This window comes from Macaca thibetana, chromosome 4, assembly GCF_024542745.1.
Source record: "Macaca thibetana thibetana isolate TM-01 chromosome 4, ASM2454274v1, whole genome shotgun sequence".
Taxonomy (NCBI): Eukaryota; Metazoa; Chordata; class Mammalia; order Primates; family Cercopithecidae; genus Macaca; species Macaca thibetana.
Window position 1 is genome coordinate 106,448,174 of NC_065581.1, and position 27,407 is coordinate 106,475,580.

The window sequence follows — 27,407 nt, forward strand, 5'->3', positions numbered from 1 at the left end:
GCAGCCTGGCCCAGGTGTGAACCCTGGAAAATGCTGTGAAAGATGGGGTGGGGAGTGGGGGATGACAGGGGACAGAGGAGGGATGGAGGAGGGTGAGAAACAAAAGCGAGGCAGGCTGGAAGTGAGGAGGGGAAAGGGAGAAAGAAAGGGAAAGAGAGAGCCCGAAATGATCAAAGTATTAAATCAAAATCAAATCAGAAAACCAAAGTCAGGCAAATGGTTACATACGTAATCTGATTTCGCCAGCATACTTACGAAGAATGACGTGGGTGATAACGAATGCAAATATAAAGACTGTCAGAAAAGACAGAGATAAAATAAACATATAAAAAAATCTGTAGTTTCTTTTCCCCACACAGTTGCCTACCCAGGGACAGTGGTGATCAAACCGTTCTGAAATGAGAGGCAGAAAAAAAAAAAGTGGAAATCAATTAATAAAATGTCTTTTTACTTGCAGGAGCCCCGCCCCTCCCACCCAATATTCTGATAATATAAGACAATGATATTATTCTGCATGTTTCCAAATTAACTACTCAGAGAAATGTTTCACATCAAAACAGTTCAAGGACATCGTCATTCTTTCAACAGAACGCAGCTGTTTTGAAAAAACAAAGCGTATGCATTCTTCTTAAATGGCAACTTAAAGAAATAGGAGGGCAAATCTCATTTCTTTTGGAAAGTAAAGATTTCTCTCTTTGGTAAAAGAAACCTCTTTGATTCACTAAACAACAGTCCCTTAAGAGGGAACCAACATCGCCTGATGGTAAGTTCTGGGCTGGGGTTGGATGTCAATCAAGTGACCTTCTTTGCATAGTAAATGGCCATAGAGAGAGGCCACAAGGGGCCTGTGACAGGACAGAGGGACAATCCTTTGTCCTCAGTTACAACCGTTCAGCAGATATCAATCACATTTATTAATACATTTAGCCTCAAAACATTCCTATGAAGAAAACGATGGTGTTACCCTATTTTACAGATGGGCAAACTGAGGCTTAGAGAGATGGGAGACTGCCTGCACCGGGCCATTCAGCTCAGAAGCAGAGGAACTAGAACTTGAGGTCAGGCCTTTGAGAGCTGCTCCCATTTTCTTATCGTACAGGCTGCCTCTGGCACTTTGTAAATGAGAGAGGGTCTGATATGGACATCATTACATGATTACCCATGGCACCCTAAGTGCAGACGCAAGGCCTCTCACCTGGACATCTGCACACAAAGTCTGTAATGCATTTAAGATTTGTTCTTCCCCTTGCAAGTAATGGCAAAGGGCTTCTCTTGACTACTCAGCTGATCTATTGAGAACACCATCCTAACACACCTGCTCATACAAGACTGCCTGTGGCGGCTGGGGAGGACACCGCTGGGCATATGACTTAGCTTTCTCCTCCGGCTCTTTTCTTATTTATTTATTTATTTTTTTTGAGATGGAGTCTCGCTCTGTCGCCCAGGCTGGAGTGCAGTGGCCGGATCTCGGCTCACTGCAAGCTCCGCCTCCTGGGTTCATGCCATTCTCCTGCCTCAGCCTCCCGAGTAGCTGGGACTACAGGTGCCCACCACCTCGCCCGGCTAGTTTTTTTTTGTGTTTTTTTTTTTTTTAGTAGAGAGGGGGTTTCACTGTGTTATCCAGGATGATCTCGATCTCCTGACCTCGTGATCCGCCCGTCTCGGCCTCCCAAAGTGCTAGGATTACAGGCTTGAGTCACCGCGTCCAGCTCCTCTGGCTCTTTTCTAAGCTGAACTTGTATCCAGTTTTCATATTTCATCTATCTCTATGTGTTTGAAAACATACCGGGAGTGCTATACGAGGTGTGACCATATAACTAAAACCTTATAAAGTTAGGCAAGGCAGTTAGTTTCATGACTTTCCGGTCATGTATCATAAATCGGTCATCTTGTGTTTTTGGTCAAATGCAAACTTGTTTCTTGAAAAGGGCATGAGGACACCTGAATGACAGTGGTGGCAGAGGAACTGCAAGAGAATCATTGCTGTCTGCAAGTGGCAGTAACAAGAAACAGCCAATCTGAGCAGAGGACTTGAGAGATTTCAGAGCTCCCTGACCTGGTGATAAGCTGATGGCCTATGATGGTGATAAGATGCTGACACTCAGTGAAAACAATTTGTATGAGCCTACCCACGTGAGCTACATGTTAACATGTGTTGCTGGCCCCCCATGGCTGAGAGAGCAAACCCTGCACAAAAACCACCTTCCTGGGGCTGGGGAGGGCTGTGCAGGTATATCAGGTGTATCACAGAGAATACCCGGGGCCGGGGAAATACTCTGTGTGATACTGGAATGACAGAAACATACAATCATACGTTTGCCCAAGGCCACAGAATGGACCACACCTAGAGCGAACCCTAAACTGTGGATGTTGGATGATAATGATGTATCAATGCACGTTCATCAATCCTAACAAATTTATCCACTATGATGGGAGATGTTGATAATGGGGGAGGCTGTGCATGTGGAGGGGAGGGGTGGATGGGAACTCTCTGGACCTGCCTCTCCATTTTGCTGTGAACCTAAAACAGCTCTAAAAAAAAAAATTAAGTGTTTAAATATTAATGACAAACAAACCTCGTTTCCCCAAGTTACTGATCTACACAGTCTGTATAATGAGAGGTCTATCTATGTGACGACGTGCACACAGAGAAAAGAATCTGAATCAGCCAGAATTTCTTAAGACCTGGAGGATGTCATTTTGAGAAACCACTTTTCTTCTCCATGTATGACTAAAGAAAATGGGCATGAGAGTGAAAGCTGGGGGCATAAAAGCACATGCTGGATTGGAATCTCCTACTCACTCTAGGAAGGCTGATCTCTCAACGGTGGGTTTGAGCCTCTTAACTGAAGTGAAAATTGCCTACCAGCAAAGAAGGACATAGGGCCTGGGAGGCATCGTTAACACCAGGGACCAGCATGAAGGTCTTGCAGCACACTACAGACCATTTCTACCATAGGAGTCAGTTGTATTTTTAGCTTAGAAAGTTTAATAACAGCTAAGCTGTGACACGGTGCTTTCCCAACGGAGGCAGAGTAACTACCGAAGTGAAAGCGACAGATGACGCTGCCGAGACAGTTGCTCGTGGAGTCTGGGAGCTTCTTGGGAAACCAGTGCTGTCTTAGAGATGAGTGTGAACTCCTGGCTCTCCAGTAGCCCTGAGCTAAAAGCAGTTCCTGTCTAGAAACTTGTATTGAAAACTTTTTCTGGCAAACTTTTTCTGGGATTTTAGTGGCAGGAATCCCACTAAAAATCTAGGCTCACTGAGAAATTACCCTACTGAATATTTTTCATGTCCTCTGTTGTGTTTGTTGAGTTTATGGTGGTAATGAGTCTGAGAGGCTCAGTGGGTGCCTCCAGGGAGTCAGGAAGCATCAGAGTCCTTGGGCCGGTGGTCTCACCTGCCTAACCCCCACCCCACACTCTTGCACCTCAAGCCTGCGTGCTCTCCCCACCTCCCTGTCTGTGCTTTCCTCTCTGCCCAACATCTGATGATCAGTTGCACCCAGGGTCTCTTTTCCATGGACTGTCTTTTTCTCTCACTGGCAATCCCTTTTCATCCCAAGGTCCACATGCCACTCTACACTGATGACTCCAGAATGGTGGCCCCTCACCTTCAGCAACAGACTCCTGCTGAACGGCCTGACTGGCCCTCAAACTTGACTTGTCCCAGAGAGGACATCCTGTCCTCCCTCCCCAAACATGTGCCTCTTCAGACTCTCTATCTGACCAGTTGCTCAACTCAGAACCCCAGGCGTCGTTCCTGACCCTGCTCTTTCTCTCACCCCGACATCCAACCCATGGGCAAGTCCAATCAGCTGGACCCTGGCTGCATGGTCTAAATGTGTCCCCCGAAGTTCATGTGTTGGAAACGTAGTCCCCAGTGCAACAGTGTTGAGAGGTGGGGCATTGAAGAGGGGATGAGGTCATGGGGGCTCTGCTCTTATGAATGGTTACTGTGGGAGCAGGTTCCTGATAAAGGAATGATCCCCCTCTGCCTCTCACACTCACTTGCCCTCCCGCCTTCTGCCATGGGAGGACATAGCAAGAAGACCCTTCCCAGATGTAGGCCCCATGGCTGTGGACTTCCCAGCCTCCAGACCTGTAAGAGACTAAATCTCTGTTCTTTATAAATTACCCAGTCTGTAGTACTCTGTTATAGCAGCACAAAATGGACTAAGACATCCCCACATTTGTTTTACACTTGTGCTTGTCTGCCAACCCTACTCTAAGCCTAACACATATTTGTCAAGTAACTGAATACACTCTCATCCTATCAAAAGGAAATCTGCAGGAGTAAGTGCATTGCCCAAGGTCACACAATTAATGTATCGCAAAGCTGGGATGGGGGCCCAGCTCTGTCTGTCTCCCAACCTGAGCTCCTGTCCATTAAATGCTACACTGCCTTTACTGAGTATTTTCCATGTACCCAGTACTGTATCAGGTGCTTGGAATACTAAGAAGAAACAGCCACAACATAGGACACCATGACTTCAAAGAGTTCCTTGTGTTATTTGGTGAGGACACAATTTTCAGATGCAAAAATACTCCTCAGATCCAAGGAATGAACTCCTAATTTAGCTTCCATGTCAGTCAGCTGGATTGCCATTGTTGGCAGCAGACAGCATTCTTCCTTTTCGGGTCAAGGATGAGAACAGGCCACGGAAAAGCAGTGGCCCTGTCCTGGTGGGAGAACCACCCTCCTGCCTCCAGCTCTGAATGCGCTCAGAGGAGCGGAAGCTAAAGAGCTGTCAGAGTTATAACTTCCAGTGGGGAGGCTAGTGTCATTCAGTATCCAGGATAGAAAGTTGTCAAGAATTAGGCACAAGCTGAGCTGGGGAGAGAGCAAGGGACTGCAACCAACACATGACATAGCTCCCCGGAGCCCAAGTGAGCACATCTGAGAAGCTCCACACAGCCAAACTTAGAGTATTATTTCTATACCTTCTGTGTGGAAAAACTGAATGGCTGTCCTATGTGCCAGGGTTGGCAGGGTTAGGGGCGCATGTGATGGGAAGTTCTTTAACAAACACTTTGAAGTTGCTGCCACATTCCTTGATTCTAAAGTTTGGGTCCTGCCAGAAGGCAGTGGTCTCTATACCGCAGTATCTCTGGAGAACTCATTTTAAAAGATGTATTAGGTCTGGGCACAGTGGCTCATGCCTGCAATCCCAGCACTTTGGGAGGCTGAGGCAGGCAGATCACGAGGTCAGCAGATCAAGACTATCCTGGCCAACATGGTGAAACCCCGTCTCTACTAAAAATACAAAAATTAGTTGGCTGTGGTGGTGTGTGCATATAGTCCCAGCTACTCAGGAAGCTGAGGCAGGAGAATTACTTGAACCTGGGAGGTGGAGGCTGCAAGCTGCAGTGAGTTGAGATAGTGCCACTGCACTCCAGTCTGGGCAACACAGCGAGACTCTGTTTCAAAAAAAAAAAAAAAAAAAAAAAAAGATGTATTGGTCTGTTCTCATGCTGCTATAAGGGCATACCTGAGACTGGGTAATTTATAAAGGAAAGAGGTTTAATTGATTCACAGTTTCACAGGGCTGGGGAGGCCTCAGGAAACTTATACTCATGGTGGAAGGGGACGCAAACGCGTTCTTCTTCACAAGGCAGCAGGAGAGAGAAGAATGAGAGGTGAGTGAAGGGGGACGTCCCTTGTAAAACCATCAGATCTCACGAGAACTCACTCACTATCATGAGAATAGCATGGGGGAAACCGCCCCCATGATTCAATTACTTCCCACTGGGTCCTCCCACCACACGTGGGGATTATGGGAACTACAATTAAGGATGAGATTTGGGTTGGGACACAAGGCATAACCATATCAAAAGATAAGGAGCTACTCCCTAAGAGCCAGCTGGTGAATGGAATACTGAGGGTGGGGGATGGCTGGAAAACCTGGAAGGTTCTAGAAAATAACAAGACTGAGTTAGCTAGCCCGAGGATCCTGGCCATGCCTCTGGTGGCACCAAGCTGCCTGCAGCAACCTGTGGACTTGCTCTCCTCTTTCATCCAGCTGGTTCCCAGAGGGGAGGAATCATTTCTAGTCACCCTCAGAGCCCTGGCACCTATATGCCTGGCATGCAGTAGACACCCAGTAACTATGGATTAAGTAAAGGCAGAAATGTTTTCAATCTTGTTTAGTAGGTCTATGAGCGATCACTATTCCAGGTTGCCAGGTGAAGACATTGACAAATGCAAGCAAAACATGAGATTCTGGGCATGCCAAGCATAAGACAAAACAGGGGTCCAGGACTTCTGAATACATTCTGAGAAGGTTGAGGGCTGGGAGATACTGACTAGGTGCTAAGAGCTGACAACAGTTGGCCTGGATCAGCTCATGCAGAAAGAGTGGGAGGAAAGAGATGGTGGGAGGCAGGGGTGATTTTACTCAAGCTCCATGGGGTACCAGTGAGAGCCTCAGAGGCTACAGTGGAATGCAAGTCACCTGCCCTCAGATCCTAAGTGGACAAAGAAGGTTCCATTAAAGTGACCAGTGGGAACATAGTTCCGGTAAAAGAGCTATGGTCCTATTTTGTGAACCTAAAACTCTAAATAATGATGAAAACAATTTTATTTTATTTATTTATTTATTTATATTTTGAGATGGAGGCTTGTTCTATTGCCCAGGCTGGAGTGCAATGGCACGATCTCGACTCATTGCGGCCTCTGCCTCCTGGGTTCAAGCAGCATCTCCTGCCTCAGCTTCCCGAGTAGCTGTGACTATAGGCATGCCCACCACCACATCTGGTTGTGTTGTTTTTTGTTTGTTTGTTTTTTTGTGTTTTTTTTTGATATTTTTAGTGGAGACGGGATTTTGCCATGTTGGCCAGGCTGGTCTCGAACTCCTGACTTCAGGTGATCCACCTGCCTCAGCCTCCCAAAGTGCTGGGATTACAGGCGTGAGCCACCACACTCAGCCTGAAACAATATTATTAATGATTAAGGAAAGCTACCAGTTACTGAGTATCTGCTGGAAGCACCATTTCATTTAACTTGACAGCAGCCCTGAGGGTAGGTACTATACTCCATATCTGACAGCAGAGGAAATCAGTGAGAAAGGTCAGGACACTGGCCCCATCCTGAGCTTAGTCAGCTGCGCCTTTCCTCAGATTAGAGGAAGATTTAATTTCTGGAAGAGATCAAATATGAAAAAGGGGCCTTAAAAATATGGAGAAGCAGAGAATTATTACACTAGGACAGGGACCAAAAAATCCGCTGAAATACTGAGGGGAAAGTATTTGCAGAAGTTATATTTGAAGGCTGCTGGAGATGGGAATGAAATGTTTGGCAGGAAATGTTAAGAATCTGAACTCTCCCAGAAGTTGGATTCTAACACAGGCCCTCAAGAGTGGATCCAGAGTTCAATAAAAATTATGTCCTGTGGCCAGGCATGGGCAATGGAGAGGGGACCCAGAGCCAGGATTCTGCATTTTCCATGCAGCGGTCACAGGCTCTTGGCAGACGGTGGCTCAGCTTGGTCAGGATGTGGGGAATAAGAATCTCAGCCTCGTTCCCCAAGAGCGTCTTGAGAATCTGGTGGAAAATAGATGGAAATGTGCAATTGAAGTTTAAATTTCTAATTTAAATGTTAATCACATTTAAATTAAGTCACATGTTTTTAAAGGTCTGAAGTAGAAAATTACTTTTCTTTAAACGTAGGGCTTTTTTACCTCCAAAATTAGAAAAATTTTGCCTTATGCGGTATATTCTATTTGTTGTTTAGAAAGACGAATGTTGAGATCCAGTGGAACATATTGTATCCTGCCTCTATGGTCACCACATAATTCATAAAATTATGCAATAGGAATATATTTAAATATTAAACTAGCTGAAGGATTAGAGGACCAAGCCCTTCCTTAGACTCTAAATGATTCGAGGACCAAGCTCTTCCTTAGACTCTAAATGATTCGAGGACCAAGCCCTTCCTTAGACTCTAAATGATTCGTGCAGCTCTAGGTCTTTTGGTAAGATCTAAGTTACAATAACTTTGCTACTGTGTCCGGTGACTCAGGAGAGTTCTGAAAAGCAACCTCACCTGCCTTGCTCCACCTACCCCTGTTTTTATATAATCTTTCTACCTGACCTTGCTTTGTGTTGGGCACCATGCTAAGAATTTTACATGGACTGTGTCATTTAATTCTCATGAAACCGGGTGAACTCAATGTTATTATTCCCATTTTACAGGTAAGAAAACTGCAGATGGAGGAGTCAGTATTGGAACCCACGTGTTATCTGCACCCTGAGCCACCACCTGTGACTGCCTCCCCCTTCAATTCTCTGCTGGTAGCTGTGCCAGAGTGCCCCGAGGACCCAAAGCATCCTTGCTGGAGCAGACACTCAGGCTGATCGGGTGATGGGTACCCAAGGCCCAGCATGGCAGCAGGAATGGGGACACAATGGGACCTGCCACACCAGGCCTGGCCTTTGTGTCCGGGGTCCCTTGGGACTCTGCAGCACAGGAAAAGAACCCGCCCATGTGTGGAGAGATCCGCCCTCAATCAAGTCAAGGTGGCCTCATCCTCAGCAAAGTGAATGTTGGAAGAAGCAGAAACTTCTTATAGAGACGTGGATTTGATAAAGCTGCTTGGCAAACATTATTGTTCAGATTGTGGAGCTTGGGGGGTGCTAGGGTTTGAATATTTGCCCCCTGTGAAACTTACATTGAAACGTAATCCACATTGTAACTGTATTAAGAGGATAAGAGGCCGGGTGTGGTGGCTCAAGTCTGTAATCCCAGCACTTTGGGAGGCCTTGACGGGCAGATCACGAGGTCAGGAGATCGAGACCATCTTGGCTAACACGGTGAAACCCCGTCTCTACTAAAAAAATACAAAAAACTAGCCGGGCGAGGTGGCGGGCGCCTGTAGTCCCAGCTACCTGGGAGGCTGAGGCAGGAGAATGGCGTGAACCTGGGAGGCGGAGCTTGCAGTGAGCCGAGATCGCACCACTGCACTCCAGCCTGGGCGACAGAGCAAGACTCCGTCTCAAAAAAAAAAAAAAAAAAAAAAAAAAAAGGATAAGAAATCTGACTATGGTATTTGAGAGGTAATTAGGGGTAGCTGAGGCCATCAGGGTGAGGCCTTCGTGGCTTCCTAAGAGGAGGAAGGGAGACCTGAGCCAGCATGCCCAGCCCCCACGCCATATGTGATGCCTTGGGCCACCTTGAGACTCTGCAGTGTCCCCGTCAGCAAGAAGGCCCTTATCAGATGCATTCCCTCAATCTTGGACTTTCCAGCCTCCAGAACCCTAAGAAATAAATCCCTTTTCTTTGTACATTACATAGCCTCAGGTATTCAATTATAGCAACAGAAAATGGACTACGAGGGTTCTCTTGGGTAAAGCAATGTATCAGGTATGGTTTCTTCCCCCACCCTCTCTTCTCAGCTCCTTTTGTGAAAATAAGTCCTATCTGCTTAATTGTATGAAGAAACACAATCAAGAAATCATATTAACTAATTCTGTATCCTTAAAGTATTATTATAGCACTTCCGCACAGGGACTAAATTTCTTCACAGGTAAAATGTTCAATTAGATAAGCTCTAAGATGCCTTTGAGCTGGAAAATTTAATGCACAAAGACTCTGTTTTATTGTTATCTACATGAATTCTTCTGGTTTTGAGTCCTTGTCAGTGTTTTATAAATCAAGATTCTGCAGCATTTAGCTCCATTTGTTAAAAAAAAAAAAAAAAAACAAAAAAAACCCTAAAACTAAAACATTTCAGTGTAAAACCAATTAGTAAAATGTAGCACTGCTGTGACCTTTATGCTACAATGTAAACACCTTGGACAGCGAGGTGGCTGACTCTAAGATGTTCCTCCCCTCCCCACCCAGGTCTCACTGCCTCCTGCCCTGGCCTTCTCTGTGGGCATGAAATGACGGAGTTTGACTAGTAGACAACAGAGGTCCCTTCAGCTCCCCAAATAGGCAATTTTACACCTTTCTATTTCCTCATGTTTTCCGGGTTTGTTTAAATTCTGTTTTTGTTTTTGTTTTTGAGGTGGAGTCTCGCTCTGCCACCCAGGCTGGAGTACAGTGGTGCAATCTTGGCTCATTGCAACCTCTGACTCCTGGGTTCAAGCGATTCTCTTGCCTCAGGCTCCCGAGTAACTGGAATTACAGGAATGCAATACCATGCCCAGCTATATATATATGTATTTTTTTTTTTTTTAATTTTTAGTAGAGACCTGCCTTGGCCTCCTCATAAATCCTGTTTTTTAACCCTGCTTTCCAATGTTGGGTGAATTTTGTGATTCGAGGAGGACAAATGTGCACTGCAGAGGCCGACATTCTGAAGCAAGTGACACCCTGAGTAACCTCTGCTAGATAGAAACAAAGATGATTATGAAGCCATTGAGAAGAGAAAGAAAGGCCTTGAGAGAGTGAAGAAGAAGGTGAAGAAAGATGGTTTCATTTGTAATATAAATAATTCTCAAAAGGAGATGTAAACAAGTGAGTAGAAATGATGATAATTTAAAAAGCGAATTGGCCAATTAGGATCTGAAAGGAAATCCCACAATTCCCCAAATTTAGTGTGTGGAGGGTTGCCATTTGAAATGAGAAATTTTAACTAGGTGGGAAAGGTTGAGTTCCTGCACCCAGCACTCTCCTATTTGCTAAGAATTGGAATAAGAGCCCACTGGAGAGGTCTCTGGGCTTCCTAGAATTTGGAGCTGAATCAGGGCTCTACATCACCATGGTAAAATCAGTCATGTGGCCGGGTGCGGGGGCTCATGCCTGCAATCTCAGAACTTTGGGAGGCCGAGGTGGGTGGATCATTTGAGGTCAGGAGTTTGAGACCAGCCTGGCCAACATGGTGAAACCCCATCTCTACTAAAAATACAAAAATTACCTGGGCATGGTGGCAGGCACCTGTAATCCCAGCTACTGAGGAGGCCAAGGCACAAAAATCACTTGAACCCGGGAGGTGGAGGTTGCAGTGAGCCAAGATAGCACCACTGCACTCCAGCCTGGGTGACAGTGAGATTTGGTCTCAAAAAAAAAAAAAAAAAAGAAATCAGTCATTTAAGTTCAAATTTGTATAGCCTCAAAAACGGTCTTTGTGTGTTGGTGGTCTTCGGTCATTCTCCACCTGTCGTTTGTGAAACTCTGAGATAAGCTCCACGTGAGCAGTGCTTAGTCCTCAGTAAGTCCACGTCACTCCTGCCCCACCCAAACCCCTTAGCATTGACCTTACGCCATCTTTGGGTTTGCAGGGCCAGAAACTATGCCTACGAGTTCTCCTTAATTCTCCATGGAATAAAATAATTATCTTACAAAATTGAAAAACAAACTCGTGCTATCATCTAACACCCCTCAGAAACTTCTCAATGCCTCTCTAGAAATTAAGGGCCTTGAAACCAATAGTGCCACCTTAGATCAGAATGGCTGATGCATTTGGAAGGTTTTCTGTTTTTCAATATTCATTCACATTCTTTATTTCACTCACTCGATCTCCACCCTGTGACAGAGGACAGGCAAGGAAAGCAGCTTGGAGTGAAATGGAATTGCCAGTGTCTAGAACCAGCTTCTGATGTTTGCCCACCACCCTTTCCACTTCCCCCACCCTTGTGACTCTTATGTTCTTTCATGTCCTGTTATTAAGATTTTTTGAACCCTCAGTCAATTTATCCTCAAAATAAAGATTTCAGAATACAGTTGTCTCATGGGCATATTACGTACAGAAAGCTAGCAATTCTCAGGCTCTTCAAAACCTTCTGACTACATGTATACACGGTGAGAAAGTTGTATATAACCATCGTCATGCTTCTCCAAAGTAAATATGTTTCTGGGATCTTGTAGCAAAGAGTTCACATCGTCTGGGCACAGAGAGCTGCGTCTATGAGCAGGACCCAATGGCTTCGTGGATTGATGCCAGTTCCCTTAAGAAGTCAACTATGGTGAGTCCAAGTAGAATCCATTTTTTAAAATATTCAAAAAGAATGAGGACCCTCTGCAAAACTTCAGAGACATTTCATTTTTCTGAGTTGAAACTGGAGACGCAATCTCATTACTATTGTTGTTAAGATACAAGGCCATATATGTCTGTATTTCTTTCCTCAGGAACCCTCAAGGAAAGAAATGTAGATATGTACCACCGTACTGTGTACTTTTCAAGGGCTTTTTCACGTATCTCATCTGGTAATAAAAAGATATATATACTGTGGTGTCTTGTGACTGTCACTAATGCCCGTTATATGAGGTAAGAGGAACAGATGTTCCCCCGTATATGCTCAGATTCACCTGGAGGGTCCTTTCCATGAGGCTGCCATTCATGCTTATAATATTCACGATGATGCTTGGCTTTCCGCCTCCAGGTGGGTGATGGTCAGAAGACCCCCAGGGCATTCCTGCTGTGATGGTCCATAATCTGAGATCTGGGGGCCCAGGGAACCCCAGGGTCCAGCACTCCCCATCAGGGGTCCTTGTGGCTCAGTCTGGCTCTCTTGGGACACGTCCTGACCATCCCGATTTGGCTAACACGGAACAGAAGCAAAGCCACTCTCAGGTGTGCAGAAGGGGCATTTGACACCCAGACATCTGTAGAGCCTCCCAGCATTCTCATGGCACTCCGTCCCTGCACCCAGATGTCTGACCCCCCAAATGTCTGCTCCTCCTGCCTCGTGTGTGGTTGGGATTTTAGGGTATACATCTGAGATTCCACAATCTCCCTGTCCCTTCAGTTTGAGGTTTGGTCTATGGCACACGCTCAGGTCAGGGAGGGCGCACCTGGGAGTGGAGCAGCCTGGCAGCCCTTCCTGCTGGGCACAGGGCCGCTCATCCTCTAGGGCGCCTGTGGGTACTGTAGTGCCTGGCTCCAGCCTTGGGCCTGGCATCTCCCTAGGGTGAGCTGACCCCTGGACACTTGTGGACCTAATTGTCCCACAGGCCCTCCCCTTCTGCAGGTCCCTAGCTCTGGTCATAAAGCTCCCTGCAATCTTTCCTCCTTATAAACCACCTCTTCTTTGCTAGTAGCGTCCCCCAGGGGGAACCCATTCATTTCGTGCCCTTTGCCGCCTCAACCCTCACATCCGGGCGGTCAGCAAGAGGTGGTCATGGTCTCTCTGATCTTTCCTGTTCTGATCCCCCGTGTCTGAAGGCCACTGCACTGTGCCAGCTCTTGTCTTGTCCCCTCTTGCAGAAGCCACTATCACATCTTCCTGGACACCCCTCTTATGTGTCCCCCACACTGTTGCCAACGGGGCCTTCCAGTGCAAATGGCATCTCAGAGCCTCTTGCCTGAAGTCTCCGGGTGGTTCCTAATGCTGCTGGCGCCCCACTCTCCCTCACTGGCTGCAGCCTGAATGCATCTGCAGAGCCGAGTGCTCTGAGGTCTGGGTTTCCAAGCTGAGCTCCTTGGGTGCCAGGGAAACCTCTCGCCCCCTCTCACCTCTTCTTCCTTCCTCTTGAACTACAGCAGTTAGACCTATGTCTGTTTTATATATTGAGTTTCCTCATTATTTTTCATTTTCTAAAATGGATCACTGCTTACACCAAAAAAAAAAAAAAAAAAAAAAAAAAAAAAAAAAAAGGCAGTCAGCTAGTAAATGTGGCAAATGCTGACTGTAATTACTGTGAGCAGTTCTGAGTGAAGTTCCCAGGGTGCGATGCTGCCCCGTTATGAAACACCGACATGATGGGCACGGTTGGCAGGACGTAGGACTCTATGGCAGAGGACTTGAACTTGGGTCCTGGCCTTTTGCCTACTTAGTGATGTGATGTGCACAGTTTTCTGGGCCTTAGCAAGTCGGATATGCTACAAAAGGTTATTTCTAACTCAAATACTACAATTCCATAGCTAAATAAAACTTTTCAAGAATTGAAGTCAATTGTGTCTACACATTTCACTGAATGCGGAAATGCTGGCCAGCCCAGCAGCAGGAACTCTACAAACAAAGTATTTACGAGAACAGGAATGCTTACAGACCCAGGCTAGGCCCAGAACAGACTGGTGGTGCTAATGGCACTCAGAAATGACGAAGTATGACATCAATACCCCTGCCAGCAGACTTGGGTCTGCGCAGACGTCTGGAGCTCTAAATATAGTGTGCTGTTTTTGTTTCTTGTTGTTCACATAAAGCTGCAAGCACTTCACTGAGTCACTGCAGTCCAGTCAGCAGGTCCTTAATTACTTTTCTCAACAAAGGCACTCAGAAGAACAGGCAAAAGTTCTACCAGTTAGGACTCGCTATGGAATGTAGGGGGCCCACGGCAAAATGAAAAATTGGGACAGTTGCTTAAAAATCATTAAGAATTGGCCGGGCACAGTGGTTCACGCCTGTAATCCCAGCACTTTGGGAGGCGGAGGCAGGTGGATCACCTGAGGTCAGGAGTTCGAGACAAGCTTGGCCAACATGGTGAAATCCCATCTACTAAAAATACAAAAATTAGCCGGGCATGGTGGCGGGCACCTGTAATCCCAGCTACTCAGGAGGCTGAGGCATGAGAATAGCTTGAACCCCAGAGGCAGAGGTTGCAGTGAGCCAAGATTGCGCCATTGCACTCCAGCCTGGGTGACAGAGTAAGACTTTGTCTCAAAAAAAAAAAAAAAAAAAAAAAAAATCGTGAAGAATTTCAAGCTGGAGACAGCAGAACACCAAGTCCATCTGGGGCCCTGTGCGAGGAAGCAGGTTGTACACCAGCGACCCCGGCCCTGCTAACTGCCATAGTGTTAGTGTTACGGTCTGGGAATGTGATTTTCCCATTTGTGGTGGATCATTGTCTAGCAATTCCATGGGGTTTTCTGAGAGGATTTCTAAGAACATCACACAGTCAGGAGGTTGTGATTTCCTCGGAATTAAGGCCTAGTCAACAGCCCCTTTTCTATGGGGAGACTTGAGGCTTTCTTCCCCTTGAACTACAGCAGTTAGACCTATATCTGTTTTATATATTGAGTTTCCTCATTACTTTTCATTTTCTAAAATGGATCACTACTTACAACCACCAAAAAAAAAAAAGAATCAGTCAGCTTGTAAATGTGATAAACTTGACTGTAATTGTCGTGAGCAACCGTGAGTTGCCCGGCTAATTTTTGTATTTTTAGTAGATGGGATTTCACCATGTTGGCCAAGCTCGTCTCAAACTCCTGACCTCAGGTGATCCGCCTGCCTCCGCCTCCCAAGGTGCTGGGATTACAGGCGTGAGCCACTGTGCCCGGCCAATTCTTAATGATTTTTAAGCAACTGTCCCAATTTTTCATTTTGCCGCGGGCCCCCTACATTCCATAGTTCCTGGAGGTGGGGCTGCCCCCTTATGAAACACCGCACAGTGGGGCACTGTGGGCGGGATGTAGGACTCTACGGCAGAGGACTTGAACTTGGGTCCTGGCCTTTTGCACTCCCCCCCGCCCCCCACCAAGAGCTGCGGTGCCTTCACCCAGGTGCACCAGCCAGCAGGGGCTTTCCAAGAGCTGCCGTTTTCCAGCCCAGGAGAGGCTGACTGGGCGAAGGTGTGATGGGAACAAGTTTACCAAGGAAGGAGATATGATTATCAGGGGTCCATGAGAGGAAGCGTCAGCAAACGCTAAAACTGTCAGCCCTTTCAATACTATTTTCCAAGAATGTCAGAAACTGTAACCTCTAAGGCAACCATTCTTAGCCTTTTTTTTTTTCATTCCCTACTGCTTTAAAACTCTGATGACAGCTATGGATCCCTTCACTCTCGTGCACTCAAACAACATTTTAGGTACAATTTCCTGAAGCCTGTGCTTAGGTCCCAAGTTAAGAATGGTTGACCTATCAGGTTAGTTCACAGAAACTGAAATAACTTATTTCAGACGATGAGATGGATGTGCTGCCTACTGCTCCAACAAGGCTGCTTGAAATGCTTTATGTCACCAGTAATTTAAAACTGAGCTGTTCTAAGAAGGCAGACCAACAGGTGCCTATTGTGTGGCATGCTAAATGTGTCATCCCCAGCGTCCCAGAGGTATACAACCTAAAATCCCAGCCACAGGCAGGCTGGCACCCTGGGCTAACTTCAGCATAAGTCAGTGCAATCCTGGGCCTATTCAGAAGGAGCTACTCTAGTTACGCTTTATTCCAGGGTTTCTTAAACTAAGGGTTGTGATCAAATAGTGAGTCATGAAATTGATTTAGTTGGTCATGACCAGCACTAAAAACAAACAATAAAATAGAAAGTATCAAGGCATCTTCTGTGGGAAAGGCAAGTGCTATTTCATGCCCTTTATGTGCATATCTGTGTGCATTGGATCCCAGTAGAAAATACATTTCCTACTGTGAGCTGCCTTAAAACACAAAAAGTTTGAAAGCTACTGTTTTATTCGGATTTGTAGGAGGCACACGTGAGGCCCTCAGATATATCTGTTGAGTAGGTAAATACATGAGTAAGTTGCGTCAGTCACAGACCTAAAGACACCATGAGTCATTTTCAGTGATGGCATTTCCACCCTCCCAGAACTGTGCAAGGATTACTAGCTCTTGATCAGACTTAATTTTTTTAAATGATCATTTCTCTTGGAGTCTGATATTTTAAAATTTGTACTTCTGGTAGGTTTGAGGGTGAGGCATATGGGTTTCATTTAGTTTAGATTGGATGCCAGAGGCTTTTTTGTTCCCCCAGTTGAGAACATTAACCTCATCAAAGGGCCAAAAAAGCAATGTACTTTTTTTCTTTTTTTTTTCCCCTAAGAAAGACGACTATGATGGACACATGAAGTTAGATACAGCAAGAGGAGCATCAAATTCTCTTTTTCTTCTTCCTTCCCTCCCATCTCTCCTTCAGTAAATACTACTGAGCAGCTGCATGCCAGTCAAGGCGTTGGCTGGTGGGAATACAGTGAGGGAAACTGACACAGGCCTGGCCTCTTGAAGCTTACCCACCTGTGGGCAGAGACACTGGCCACCTGAGTCCACAAGTCCCCAGTGTATAACATGACAACCCTGGTCAGAGCTGTGAAGGAAGCATACGGAGAGCTATGGGAAGTGTGTGCAGTGGCAGGCTTCCCTGAGGAACCCACGCCTGAACCCCTCCCTGAAAGATGAGCAGGAATTAACAGAGAGGAACAGAGGAGGCCTGGGGGCTGGTGCCCAGGTGGCACGCAGGACTGTGGTGCAAGCCGAGTTGGAGAGGTGGGTCTTGTACACCAGGTTAAGGATTTTGGCCTCCTTCCCATAGTGATGAGATTCTGTTTGGAAACGGTCACTCTGATGTCGGTGTAGAGGCTGGATTAGATGAGGAGCAGGAGTGGATGGTGGGGGTCCTCCAAGAGACCTTTGCAGAGTTAAGGTGAGAGATGGTGGCGGCTTGCAGCTGGCCGAGGCGGTGCATGGAAGGAAAGCAGAGTTAAGGTGAGAGATGGTGGCGGCTTGCAGCTGGCCGAGGCGGTGCATGGAAGGAAAGCAGAGTTAAGGTGAGAGATGGTGGCGGCTTGCAGCTGGCCGAGGCGGTGCATGGAAGGAAAGCAGAGTTAAGGTGAGAGATGGTGGCGGCGGCTTGCAGCTGGCCGAGGCGGTGCATGGAAGGAAAGCAGAGTTAAGGTGAGAGATGGTGGCGGCTTGCAGCTGGCCGAGGCGGTGCATGGAAGGAAAGCAGAGTTAAGGTGAGAGATGGTGGCGGCTTGCAGCTGGCCGAGGCGGTGCACAGAAGGAAAGGGATGAAGTGGATGAAGTTGGGATCCACCTAGTAAGCAAACTATACAGAGCCTGGTGATGGATTAGGTGAGCAGGGTGTGGCAGAGAAAGGAGTCGGGAGGACCCTCATGTCTGTGCAGTCTGTGAGTGGCCTTTAGCAAGGTGGGGGTTGCTGGGGAAGGATGATTTGGGGTGCTTTTATCTCCCCAAGCGGACATGTCCAGCGGGCAGCTGCATATGCAAGTCTGGAGCTCCAAGGAGAGGTCTGAGCTAGAGACATAAGCGTGGCAGAAAGAGAGACTCCGGAAGGCAAAAGGAGGAAGGCACGGAGATGAACACACACTCCTCAGAGCCACAAAGCCAAGAACCACACACACACAAAAGGGACGGAGCTGGTCAAAAAGATGCACAGACAGGGAAAGTCAGATGAACAGAGACAGACTTTGATGAAGCAATCGCTTGTGGCTTTTCTGGGTATGAAAGAAATATATTTTGAAAGCTGAGTTGCAGTTTGACAATTCCAGGCAGAAATGAAGTGAGCACTTGGCCAGAGGCCACCCTCCCCTGCTGGCTCGGCTCCAACCTGCAGGCACACATCTACCTTTGCCTCGGAAGAAGGTCTCTTTGCCCTGGGCACTGACACCATGGTTGAGTATCACTGACAAAGCCAGGACAGGATGAAAATGTGCCCGGGAGGCCCCAGAAATTCTGTTGTTGAGGCTTTCCTACTGGCCAGGGATGCTCTCTCCAGAAAAATGTATTAGACATGTAGCCTTATTCTTTTGTCATAAACTGTTTTTAAATAAATAAATGCACAGAATAAAAAAGACATCATACATTTAAAAATTTACATTAGATGTATTATTTTACATTATCAGAGTCCTCTATCAAATCATTTTTTTAAAAGTGCACATATTCGCCAGGCACAGGGGCTCATGCCTGTAATCCCAGCACTTTGGGAGGCCAAGGTGGGCAGATCACCTGAGGTCAGGAGCTTGAGACCAGCCTGGTCAACATGGTGAAAACCCGTCTCTACTAAAAATACGAAAATTAGCTGTATGTGGTGGCATGTGCCTGTAGCCCGAGCTACTCGGGGAGGCTGAGGCAGGAGGATTGCTCGAACCTGGGAGGTGGGGGTTGCAGTGAGCTGAGATTGCATCACTGCACTCCAGCAGACAGAGCAAGACCCAGTCTTAAAAAAAAAAAAAAAAAAAAAAATGCACTTATTCATGGCTCCCAGTCTTACATGAGCATATCTGACAGAAGTCTCCAGAAAGTCCCACAGGGCCAGCCAGGCAGGGATTCTGCTTTCTGTGGCAGTTCTATTTCTCATTCTATACTTATAAATTGGCATTCTGATTATGAATTGGCTGCCCAAGCAGCTTGATACCAGGCAGAGAAGTGGCCGTGGCTGGTTTTGCCTGGTGAGAGAATGCTGGCCCCTGTGACAACGCTGGTCCTGCAGTCATCTGTTGAAAATGAACAAATCTGTATTCTGGCTTTCTGCATTCAGGGTGAGAGCTCGGACAACGTGGGTCTGTCCACGAGCTCCAGCCCTCTAAGTCCGGTGTCTGAGACCAAGGCCGCCCTGTGGTCCAACGTGCGTCTTCTCCTTAAAACGTGTAGCCCCTCCCTCCATCCTGACCTCCAGGGGCTGCTGAGACACTCAGGAGTGACTGACAGGTACCTGAAATGTGGAGCCTGTTGAGATAAAAGGAGGCTCAGCAGAACTTCTCGGCAGAAGGGTAGTTTCTACTTCAGGTGTAGATTCTTGACTCAGGTCGTGGGTGGGATCTGCCCGGTTCGGCTGTCTGTGAATACCCGTATTTAAGGCGGTTGGCGTCACTGCTTGGGCCTCTATGATGCCAACAAAGGACTCCCCTGGGACTGCCTGCAGCCCCCCACTCTGTGATGAACTTCAATGATTCACCCCACAAAGTTATAGGCAAAACTTCCAGAAAGCATGTTCCGATATTACTTCCCAGTTCTTTGTCCCCAAGGAGTTGTTGCTACTTGAAGGCAGGCCTAGGTGAGCAGACCCTGATCCAGACTGGCTCTGCCTCTGGGTCCCACTGCTTGTTCCCCTTGACACTTTGGGCTCTTCTTCTGACTCCATCGGCTTCAGCCCCTGTACAGAGCCCCTTCAAGCATTCCACTGCTGTCCACCGGCTCTCCTGAAGGGCTTGCTTCCTCCTTGGAGCACCATCTCCAAGCTCAGTGCCCCGCCACCTCCCCTGGTCCCTATTCTGTGGCCCCACAAGACAGAGAAAGACACTCACTGCTCAGAGCAGAATGGAAGATGGACTCCCCATTTGTGGCACATGATGGCACTTCTTATTCAAGATCCTCGAACAACCTAGCTCACTCAACACAAAACTCCTCCTGCTCTTTATGACGTTGCTTTGTAAATTGTACATCACCGGGCAAAAGAGAGGGTGATGATGGGGAGACATTCTGGATAAATGGAGCATTCTGAGTGCCCTGGCAAGCATCCTCAGCTGCTCCTGGAGTGGTCATCACCCTACACAAGGAAGCTTCTCCTTCAGGGCCAGCCACGGACTTCTCTGCCCAGTGCGAGCTGCCCTTGGTTCCTCCTAAGGCCCGTCCTGTCCAGTGCTGTTGCTGCTACATCCATTTCCCATCTCTCGCTTTCCCTCCAGGTGTGCAATTTTTGACACAGGCAGTGCTCAGCTCTGGCTCTTTGGAGCTGATCCCACTGTTTCGAGGTCCTCATGTTTATTTTAGGCTGCCACAGATCAAGTTCTAGACCAAGAGTCCGCGGGGTCCAGGTATTTACACTGAATTATATACTTTATAGACTCAGGTTACCAAGTCACGATCCACTTAAAATATGTGAACTCTACTTCTCCTTAAAAGTATTACTTGGTAGCATGGGGGAAAGAACCATGCTCTCAGGAACCAGAGGGATCAAACACTCTCCTTTGCCCCAACTCCAGGAATTGAATGAAGTATCAAGTCCTGTCAGTTCTTCAGCTGAAATTTTTCCGGAACCATCCACATCTTTCTGTCTCCTCGGCCACTGCTCTGGCCTGGACTCCAGTGCCCTGTCCCGCTCTGTGAGGACAGCCCTCCCTCCCGTCTCCTTGGCTCCGCCGTGCCACTATCCAGTTTGTTCTCTGCCGGAGAGTCAGAGGACACTTTTTGAAGCATGCATTTGATAAGGCCACTTTTGTCTCTTGTCCTCAGATAAGATCAAAACTCCTTTGCGTGGCTTATAAGGTGCCTGCTTACCCCCTGGCCTACTGCAGCCCTCTCTGCCACACTGACTCACTCTGACCTGAGTCTCCACATCAGCCACACCTCTGGTCCCTCGGGCAGGCCCACCTTCTCCTGCCGGGCGTCCTCCCACTTGCGCAGCAGTGTCTTCCTGCTAGCTCTCCTCTCTCTGCCTGGCTAACCAGAGCTCAGCCCGGATGGGACGCTGCTTCCTCCAGGTTGGGCATCTCTCCTGCATGCTCCCATGTAAGCTGGACTTTCCTGTTCTGTCACTCACCTCCCTGTACCACCGGTGCCTCCTAATCCACCTGTGCTCCTCGGTGGGTATCTCTGAGCTCTTTGCAGGCAGGGCCGTGTTGACCACATTCACCACTGTCTCCCAGAGCTAGCCGAGCACGGAGCCCACATACAATCAACCGTCAGTGGATATATCTTAAGTAGGGTGAATGAATGATGTGCTTCCCGCTCTGGGTACAGCTCTGAGGACGCCCCTCTGAGCACACACAGCATGATGGCAAATCCATGCACGCACAGCGTGACTTCCTGTCCTCCAGCGAAGTGTCAGCATGAGCAAAGGTGAAAAAAAATGCGTGTTTTCAATTCGTTGGTGAAAAACAAATCCACAAATCAGGAGTAATAAGCAGTGGATTTTCAGGCACAAACCGGGTAGACACTGCTTACTTTTATCGTATGATAAATGGCAATCGCATTGTTACAAATTTAACTTGTGAGAGCCAAGAGGACATTCTGCAATACGATCTTGTTTTTGTCAACTTTCAATGGAAATGGATATGATACAAGCCCTCAGAAAGCCCATGTGGAGCTTGGAAAGAATTGCTGCTTCAAATTTAAGACAATGCTATCAATATTCTATTCTCTCTTGTGAGCAGGTTTGAATCACTTTAACTACACTGAGGGTTCTTTTCTTCCCAGTATTTCTTGGTGGTATAAACGGACTGAGGCAAACATGAACAACGGGAGGGAACGAAGTCTCTCCAGCGTTTAAACAGCCATGAAGACGGGTTCTGTTGACCCAGATCAAAGGGCAGGGGGCACCTGCACAGACCTCACCCTGCCACTGCCCTTTCTCTTGCTTCTTTGCAGTGAAAGGGTTAAACACCCTTTGCTTCCAGAATACCCCAGGCCAGGCAGGCCACGCTGTGGGTGGTCCTTCCTCCCCACCCTCAGGAAACTCCTCGCTGCACACCTGTGTTTTTTGGTTGAGAGAGAAAAAGAGGAAGAAAGAGAGGAAGTGGAATGAGCCCACTGTAGGTGGTTGGTTGGTTTGTTTTAAAAAAACAGCCTTACAAACGCGGCATTCTTGAAAGACATGGTATTATACACTATTTGAAAAAAATCTACATAAGCCCTTTGGTCAGGTAGAGAGATGATGTGACTTGTCATCTTAGGGAGTCTGTTTTCTAACAATTTACGAGCCTCAACAAGAGTGAACCAGGGATTCTGAGCCTTCTTGTGTGTGTCATGAACCCTCAGCATTCTGCTGAGGCCCGTGAACCCCTTTCCAGAATGTTTCTAAATACATCAATATGTGAGATGACAAAAGAAAGCAATAATAAAGACAACGTTTCTAACATAATTTTGACATAGTGATACAGAAAAATACATGCTTACTTATGAATACGCTAACTAGTAAGATCTATGGTTTACCAACTGCCACAATTTGGAAGTAGTAGCAAGTATAAATGTTATTCTGAGCTATCTGCAATAACCATGACACCGTATAAAATAGCTGCAGTTTCTAGTGGTGACAAACACTTCTAGTGTGATGTGTTTCCCATATTCATTAAAGGAAATATTCCATTTCATTTAGACATTAGTGGAAATAAAGATGTAATTGTTTTCCTCTCCAAGTTCGTGGACCCCTGAGTTCCATTGACATCACCCAGGTCAGGAATCCCCGCTCTAAACAAACCCTAAAAGCAAAGCTCTTGACCCCCGGTCAGGCTGTGCCCTGGGAGGTGACGGGGTCCCAGGGGTAAGCTGCACTTCTGCACCAGGGCCATGAGCCTGCTCTGACTGCCCTCACAGCAACTGATCACCCACGCCGGCTTCTTGGGGAACTCACTCTCTCGAGGCCAGGGGCAGACCACTGGACGTTTCCTCATGTGTGGGCTCACTGCTTCCATCCAAGTTGCTGCATTCCATCATATTTCTGGCATCTTCTAATCCAAGCATGCAGCTCACCTCATTAAACTCTCTCCTCAGATTTTTCTTTTTCTTTTCTTTTTTTTTTTTTTTTCTGAGATGGAGTTTTGCTGTTGTTCCCCAGGCTGGAATGCAGTGGCGTGATCTCTGTTCACGGTAACCTCCGCCTCCCGGGTTCAAGCAATTCTCCTGCCTCAGCCTCCTGAGTAGCTGGGATTACAGGCGGCCACCACCATGCCCAGCTACTTTTTGTATTTTTAGTAGACACAGGGTTTTACCATGTTAGTCATGGTTAGTCTCGAACTCCTGACCTCAGGTGATCCACCCACCTCGGCCTCCCAAAGTGCTGGGATTACAGGCATGAGCCACTGCTCCCAACCTCTCCTCAGATCTTAAAGAGCTCACGGGAACTGTGAAGGGGAAAATGCCCAGTTCAAAGCACAGCCAGCCTGTGTTACCCTGAAAACCAAAATGTGCAGGTAGTGTAATTTCAGGAGAGCAATGTGATCTTCATACACACCTAAGAGAGAATTTTTAAACATGTAAAGTACTCTGCACATATATCTTGTCTTGTTAACTTCATGATAATCCTGGGGGAAGAACTAGCAAGTTGAGCTTATTTATGACTTTGCCTGGGCTCAGCCGGGTTATAACAGATGGTTACCTTCTCTACTCCTCCTGGAGTCTTCAAAAGCCTGTACAGGCTGGTGACCACATGTGATTCATCCTCCTCTCCTCTCCTGCACGCCCCCCGCCCCCCACCCACTCTGCCCACGCAGAGTCTCATTCACAGTTGACACCAATTGTTGGACACACGACAACGTTCCTGCTGGGCTGGGGGAGAAGTCATAGCCTTCCTCACATGTTAAAATCTGACTTGTCCACCTGCTGCTTGTCCGCTTTCAGGCCCACTGAGTGGCTGTCTGCTCTAAGTCCATGAACCGTAATGAACCTTCACACAGGGCCTGGGAGGCTGCCTTCTAGCTCTCACCTTGCCGTCTGATCAGGGTTAAGTCTCTGCCCTCTCTGAACCTGAGTTCCACAGCAAATGGGGGTGATACTTTCCGCCTGGTAACACAAGGAAGATTACCTCCAAATGTAAGAATCCATACATAAATAAAGGATGGTATTATGAAAACGGAAGAGCTATCTTAGTACAAATAGTTTCTATGTATTCATTTCACTTATTTAATTAAAAAAGATAATCATTACATTTCCAAAGGCACATTACTAGATTATTAAATACACTTTCTTCTTGCTTCTCCCAAAATACAATGTTTCCATTTCAATTAGTCTTTTATTTAAAATACTTTTCAACCTTTTTTAAAACAAGATAAAACTTAACCTGTTCCAGCAAACCTAATTATTTCATAGCTCTGTTTTTAAAAATGTACACACACACATTAAGCTTTCAAAACTAAGGCACATGGGTTATGATTCACTATCGAAGTTTCTAGGCTTTAACACCTCAGTTCTGCCCAACTCCTAGAAATAGTGGGTGGAATTTGGTGAAACATTTATTGCCAACACCCAACAGAGAGCAGTTGGATCAGCTGACACAGCCACAAATATCTTGGAAGAAGAAACTTCAGGGCTAGTAAGGTATGTTTCATCTTCTGCTTCCCTAACTCCCATATCCATTGCTGGAAGCCAATTTCAATTCTAGGCAACTCAAGTCAACAAGAGATTATGGGGCACCTAGCAAGGCACTGTGTTGGGCCGGGCGCAGTGGCTCACGCCTATAATCCCAGCATTTTGGGAGGCCGAGGTGAGTGGATCACCTGAGGTCAGGAGTTCGAGACCAGCCTGATCAATATGGTGAAACCCCGTCTCTACTAAAATTACAAAAATTAGCTGGGCGTGGTGGCACATGCCTGTAGTAACAGCTACTTGGAAGGCTGAGGCAGGAGAATCACTTGAACCTGGGAGGCGGAGGTTGTAGTGAGCCAAGATCGTGCCACTGCATTCCAGCCGGGGTGACAGAGCGAGACTCTGTCTCAAAAAAAAAAAAAAAAAAAAAAAAAAAAAAGATGTAACAAATACACAACTGTTTCTTAGAAAATAACTGGTCTTGGGTCTTCAAGTCTCCCCTCATGTGAGAGGCTGTATTGTTCTAGTAAAAACAGTCATCCCTCTGTATCCAAGGGGGATTGCTTCCAGGACCTCCCTCAGATATCAAAACCCACAGATACTCAAATCCCTGCTAAGCAATGGAGTAGTGTTTGCATATAGCCTACGCACATCCTCCAGTATACTTCAGGTCAACTCTAGATGATGATGATGATTTTAAGACAGGATTTCACTCTATTACCTAGGCTGGAGAGCCGAGGCATGATCAAGGCTCACTGTAGCCTCAACCTCCCTGGTCCAGGTGAGCCTCCTGCCTCAGCCTCCTGGGTAGCTGGGCTTACAGGCACCCGCCACCACATCTAGCTAATTTTTGTAATTTTTGTAGAGATGGAGTTTTGCCATGTTGCCCAGGCTGGTCTTGAACTCCTGGGTTCAAGCCATCTGCCCGCCTCAGCCTCCCCTGTACCCGTTCAGTATAGACAGAATTTTTTTCTTAGTATATTTGATTCGAGGTTGGTTGAATCCATGGATGTGGATCCCATGAATACAGAGAGCCAACCGTATTCACTTCTCTTCCTCTTGAGGTGGTGTGCCCTTCCCTGTCCCATTGACATGTTGTGTGCCTTCCTTGGGTGATGGAGTCCTCACCACAGGCAGAGGTTGTAAGGGATACTGCATGTCTCAGTTCTTGGCTATGGCAGCCAGTACCATAGGAAGCTGCCCTCCCTTCAGCCTGGGTCCTGGAAAAACATTTGAGGAGACCTGAACCTGGACCAATGCCTGGGGCCAAGCCTTGTCCAGTCCCCAGAGCTGCCCCAGATGTCCCACAGGCACACGAGAAAAAGAAATGCTGCTTGTTAAGGGCTACAGAGGTTTTTGAGGGTGCTTGTAATGTGGCATCATCAGACAACAGCTACCTACCACCTGTCATCAACTCACTTCATACTCGGATGCCAGATCAGTCCTCCTAGGGCTGAATTCCAGCCCTCTCAATCTCCTGCTCAAGCATTGTGCTCCAGTGGCTGAGTCAAAGCCCTCTTTCCTGGATGGGCATCCAAGGGCCTCTCAGTGTGGCTGCCAGCTAATTTCTTCAACCTTTTCTCCCATTTCTCCCCTTTATGGGAATTGATCTAAAATGACCATCCTGAGTGCTACAACCTTGTCAAATACTTCTTTATGACGTTAGTTAACTTTTCATGGCTACGTGGAAGACTCCTTAAGGGCAGGGAACCTATGTGAAGTATCTTTGCCCTCTACTTGCACATAGCAGCCAGTCCGTAAATGCTTCTGGATTCACTGTAAACGCTTGCTTCACAAAGTGTTCCACAGAGACAGCGGGATTCCTCACCTGACTCTCCATGTCCAGCCCTGGGCCCTGGCACTGCTATGAAGCACTGTGGATGTCCCACCCTGCGGTGAGCCATGGCAACATCCACTTCAGACACCCAGGGGGATGATGGCCCCACGGTCTGGGGTGTGCAGGAACTTTCCAGAGAGCTCAGCGACTAGCAGGGGGTGCAGACATGACTGGTGGCTTGGACCCAAAAGCATGGATTAGACTGTTTGATCGATTTTTAAATTTGGTTACAGGACCTGTTGCTTAAACCACAAGGAAAGGACTAAACTCCAGACACTTAGACAAAACTGACAGGCTAGCATGAAGGTGTGGGCGCCCTCAGCAGCAGCAGAACCCAGCCCGGGTACAGAGCACTCCAGAAAGCTCAGAGGAAGCATCCTCATGGCGGGTGAAGAGTAAGCAGCTCCTCGCATGCTCAGGAGCCCAGCCTTCCTGACGCTTTCAGACACCCCTGCCAGGCTGGGTGCCCTGCCTCCTCTGAACATCCCTGAGCTTCTGTCCTACCATTCAGTACCCTGGGTATGTCCACACACTGGCCAGTAACTCCTACTTAGCCTTGGCAACTCAGCATAGGGACCAACTGGGGAATCTGGGCTCTCCCAGAACCTGCACATGGCTCCTGGTGGCACTGAATGCATTCTATTTTTTTTTTGAAACGGAGTCTTGCTCTGTCACCCAGGCTGGAGTGCAGTGGCACCATCTCGGCTCACTGCAACCTCTGCCTCCCAGGTTGAAGCGATTCTCCTGCCTCAGCCTTCCTAATAGCTGGGATTACAGGTGCGTGCCACCACACCCAGCTAATTTTTAGATTTTTAGTAGAGATGGGGTTATACTATGTTGGCCAGGCTGGTCTTGAACTGCTGACCTCAAGTGACTGGCCCACCTTGACCTCCCAAAGTGCTGAGATTACAGGTGTGAGCCACCATGACCAGCTGAATGCATTCTTTCTTTTTTTTTTTGAGACAGAGTCTCATTCTG

At 47.2% G+C, this 27,407-nt stretch overlaps 1 protein-coding gene across 2 annotated transcripts in view; it reads right to left on the reverse strand.

Annotated features, from left to right (window-relative positions):
- ZDHHC14 (zinc finger DHHC-type palmitoyltransferase 14) overlaps nucleotides 1-27,407 on the reverse strand; it is a 299,829-nt gene that overhangs the window by 47,315 nt on the left and 225,107 nt on the right. For both annotated transcript variants that reach the window (XM_050786737.1, XM_050786736.1), the window contains exon 4: nucleotides 256-393. In XM_050786737.1, coding sequence (XP_050642694.1) covers nucleotides 256-393 — 138 coding nt within the window. The remainder of the gene's footprint in view (nucleotides 1-255; nucleotides 394-27,407) is intronic.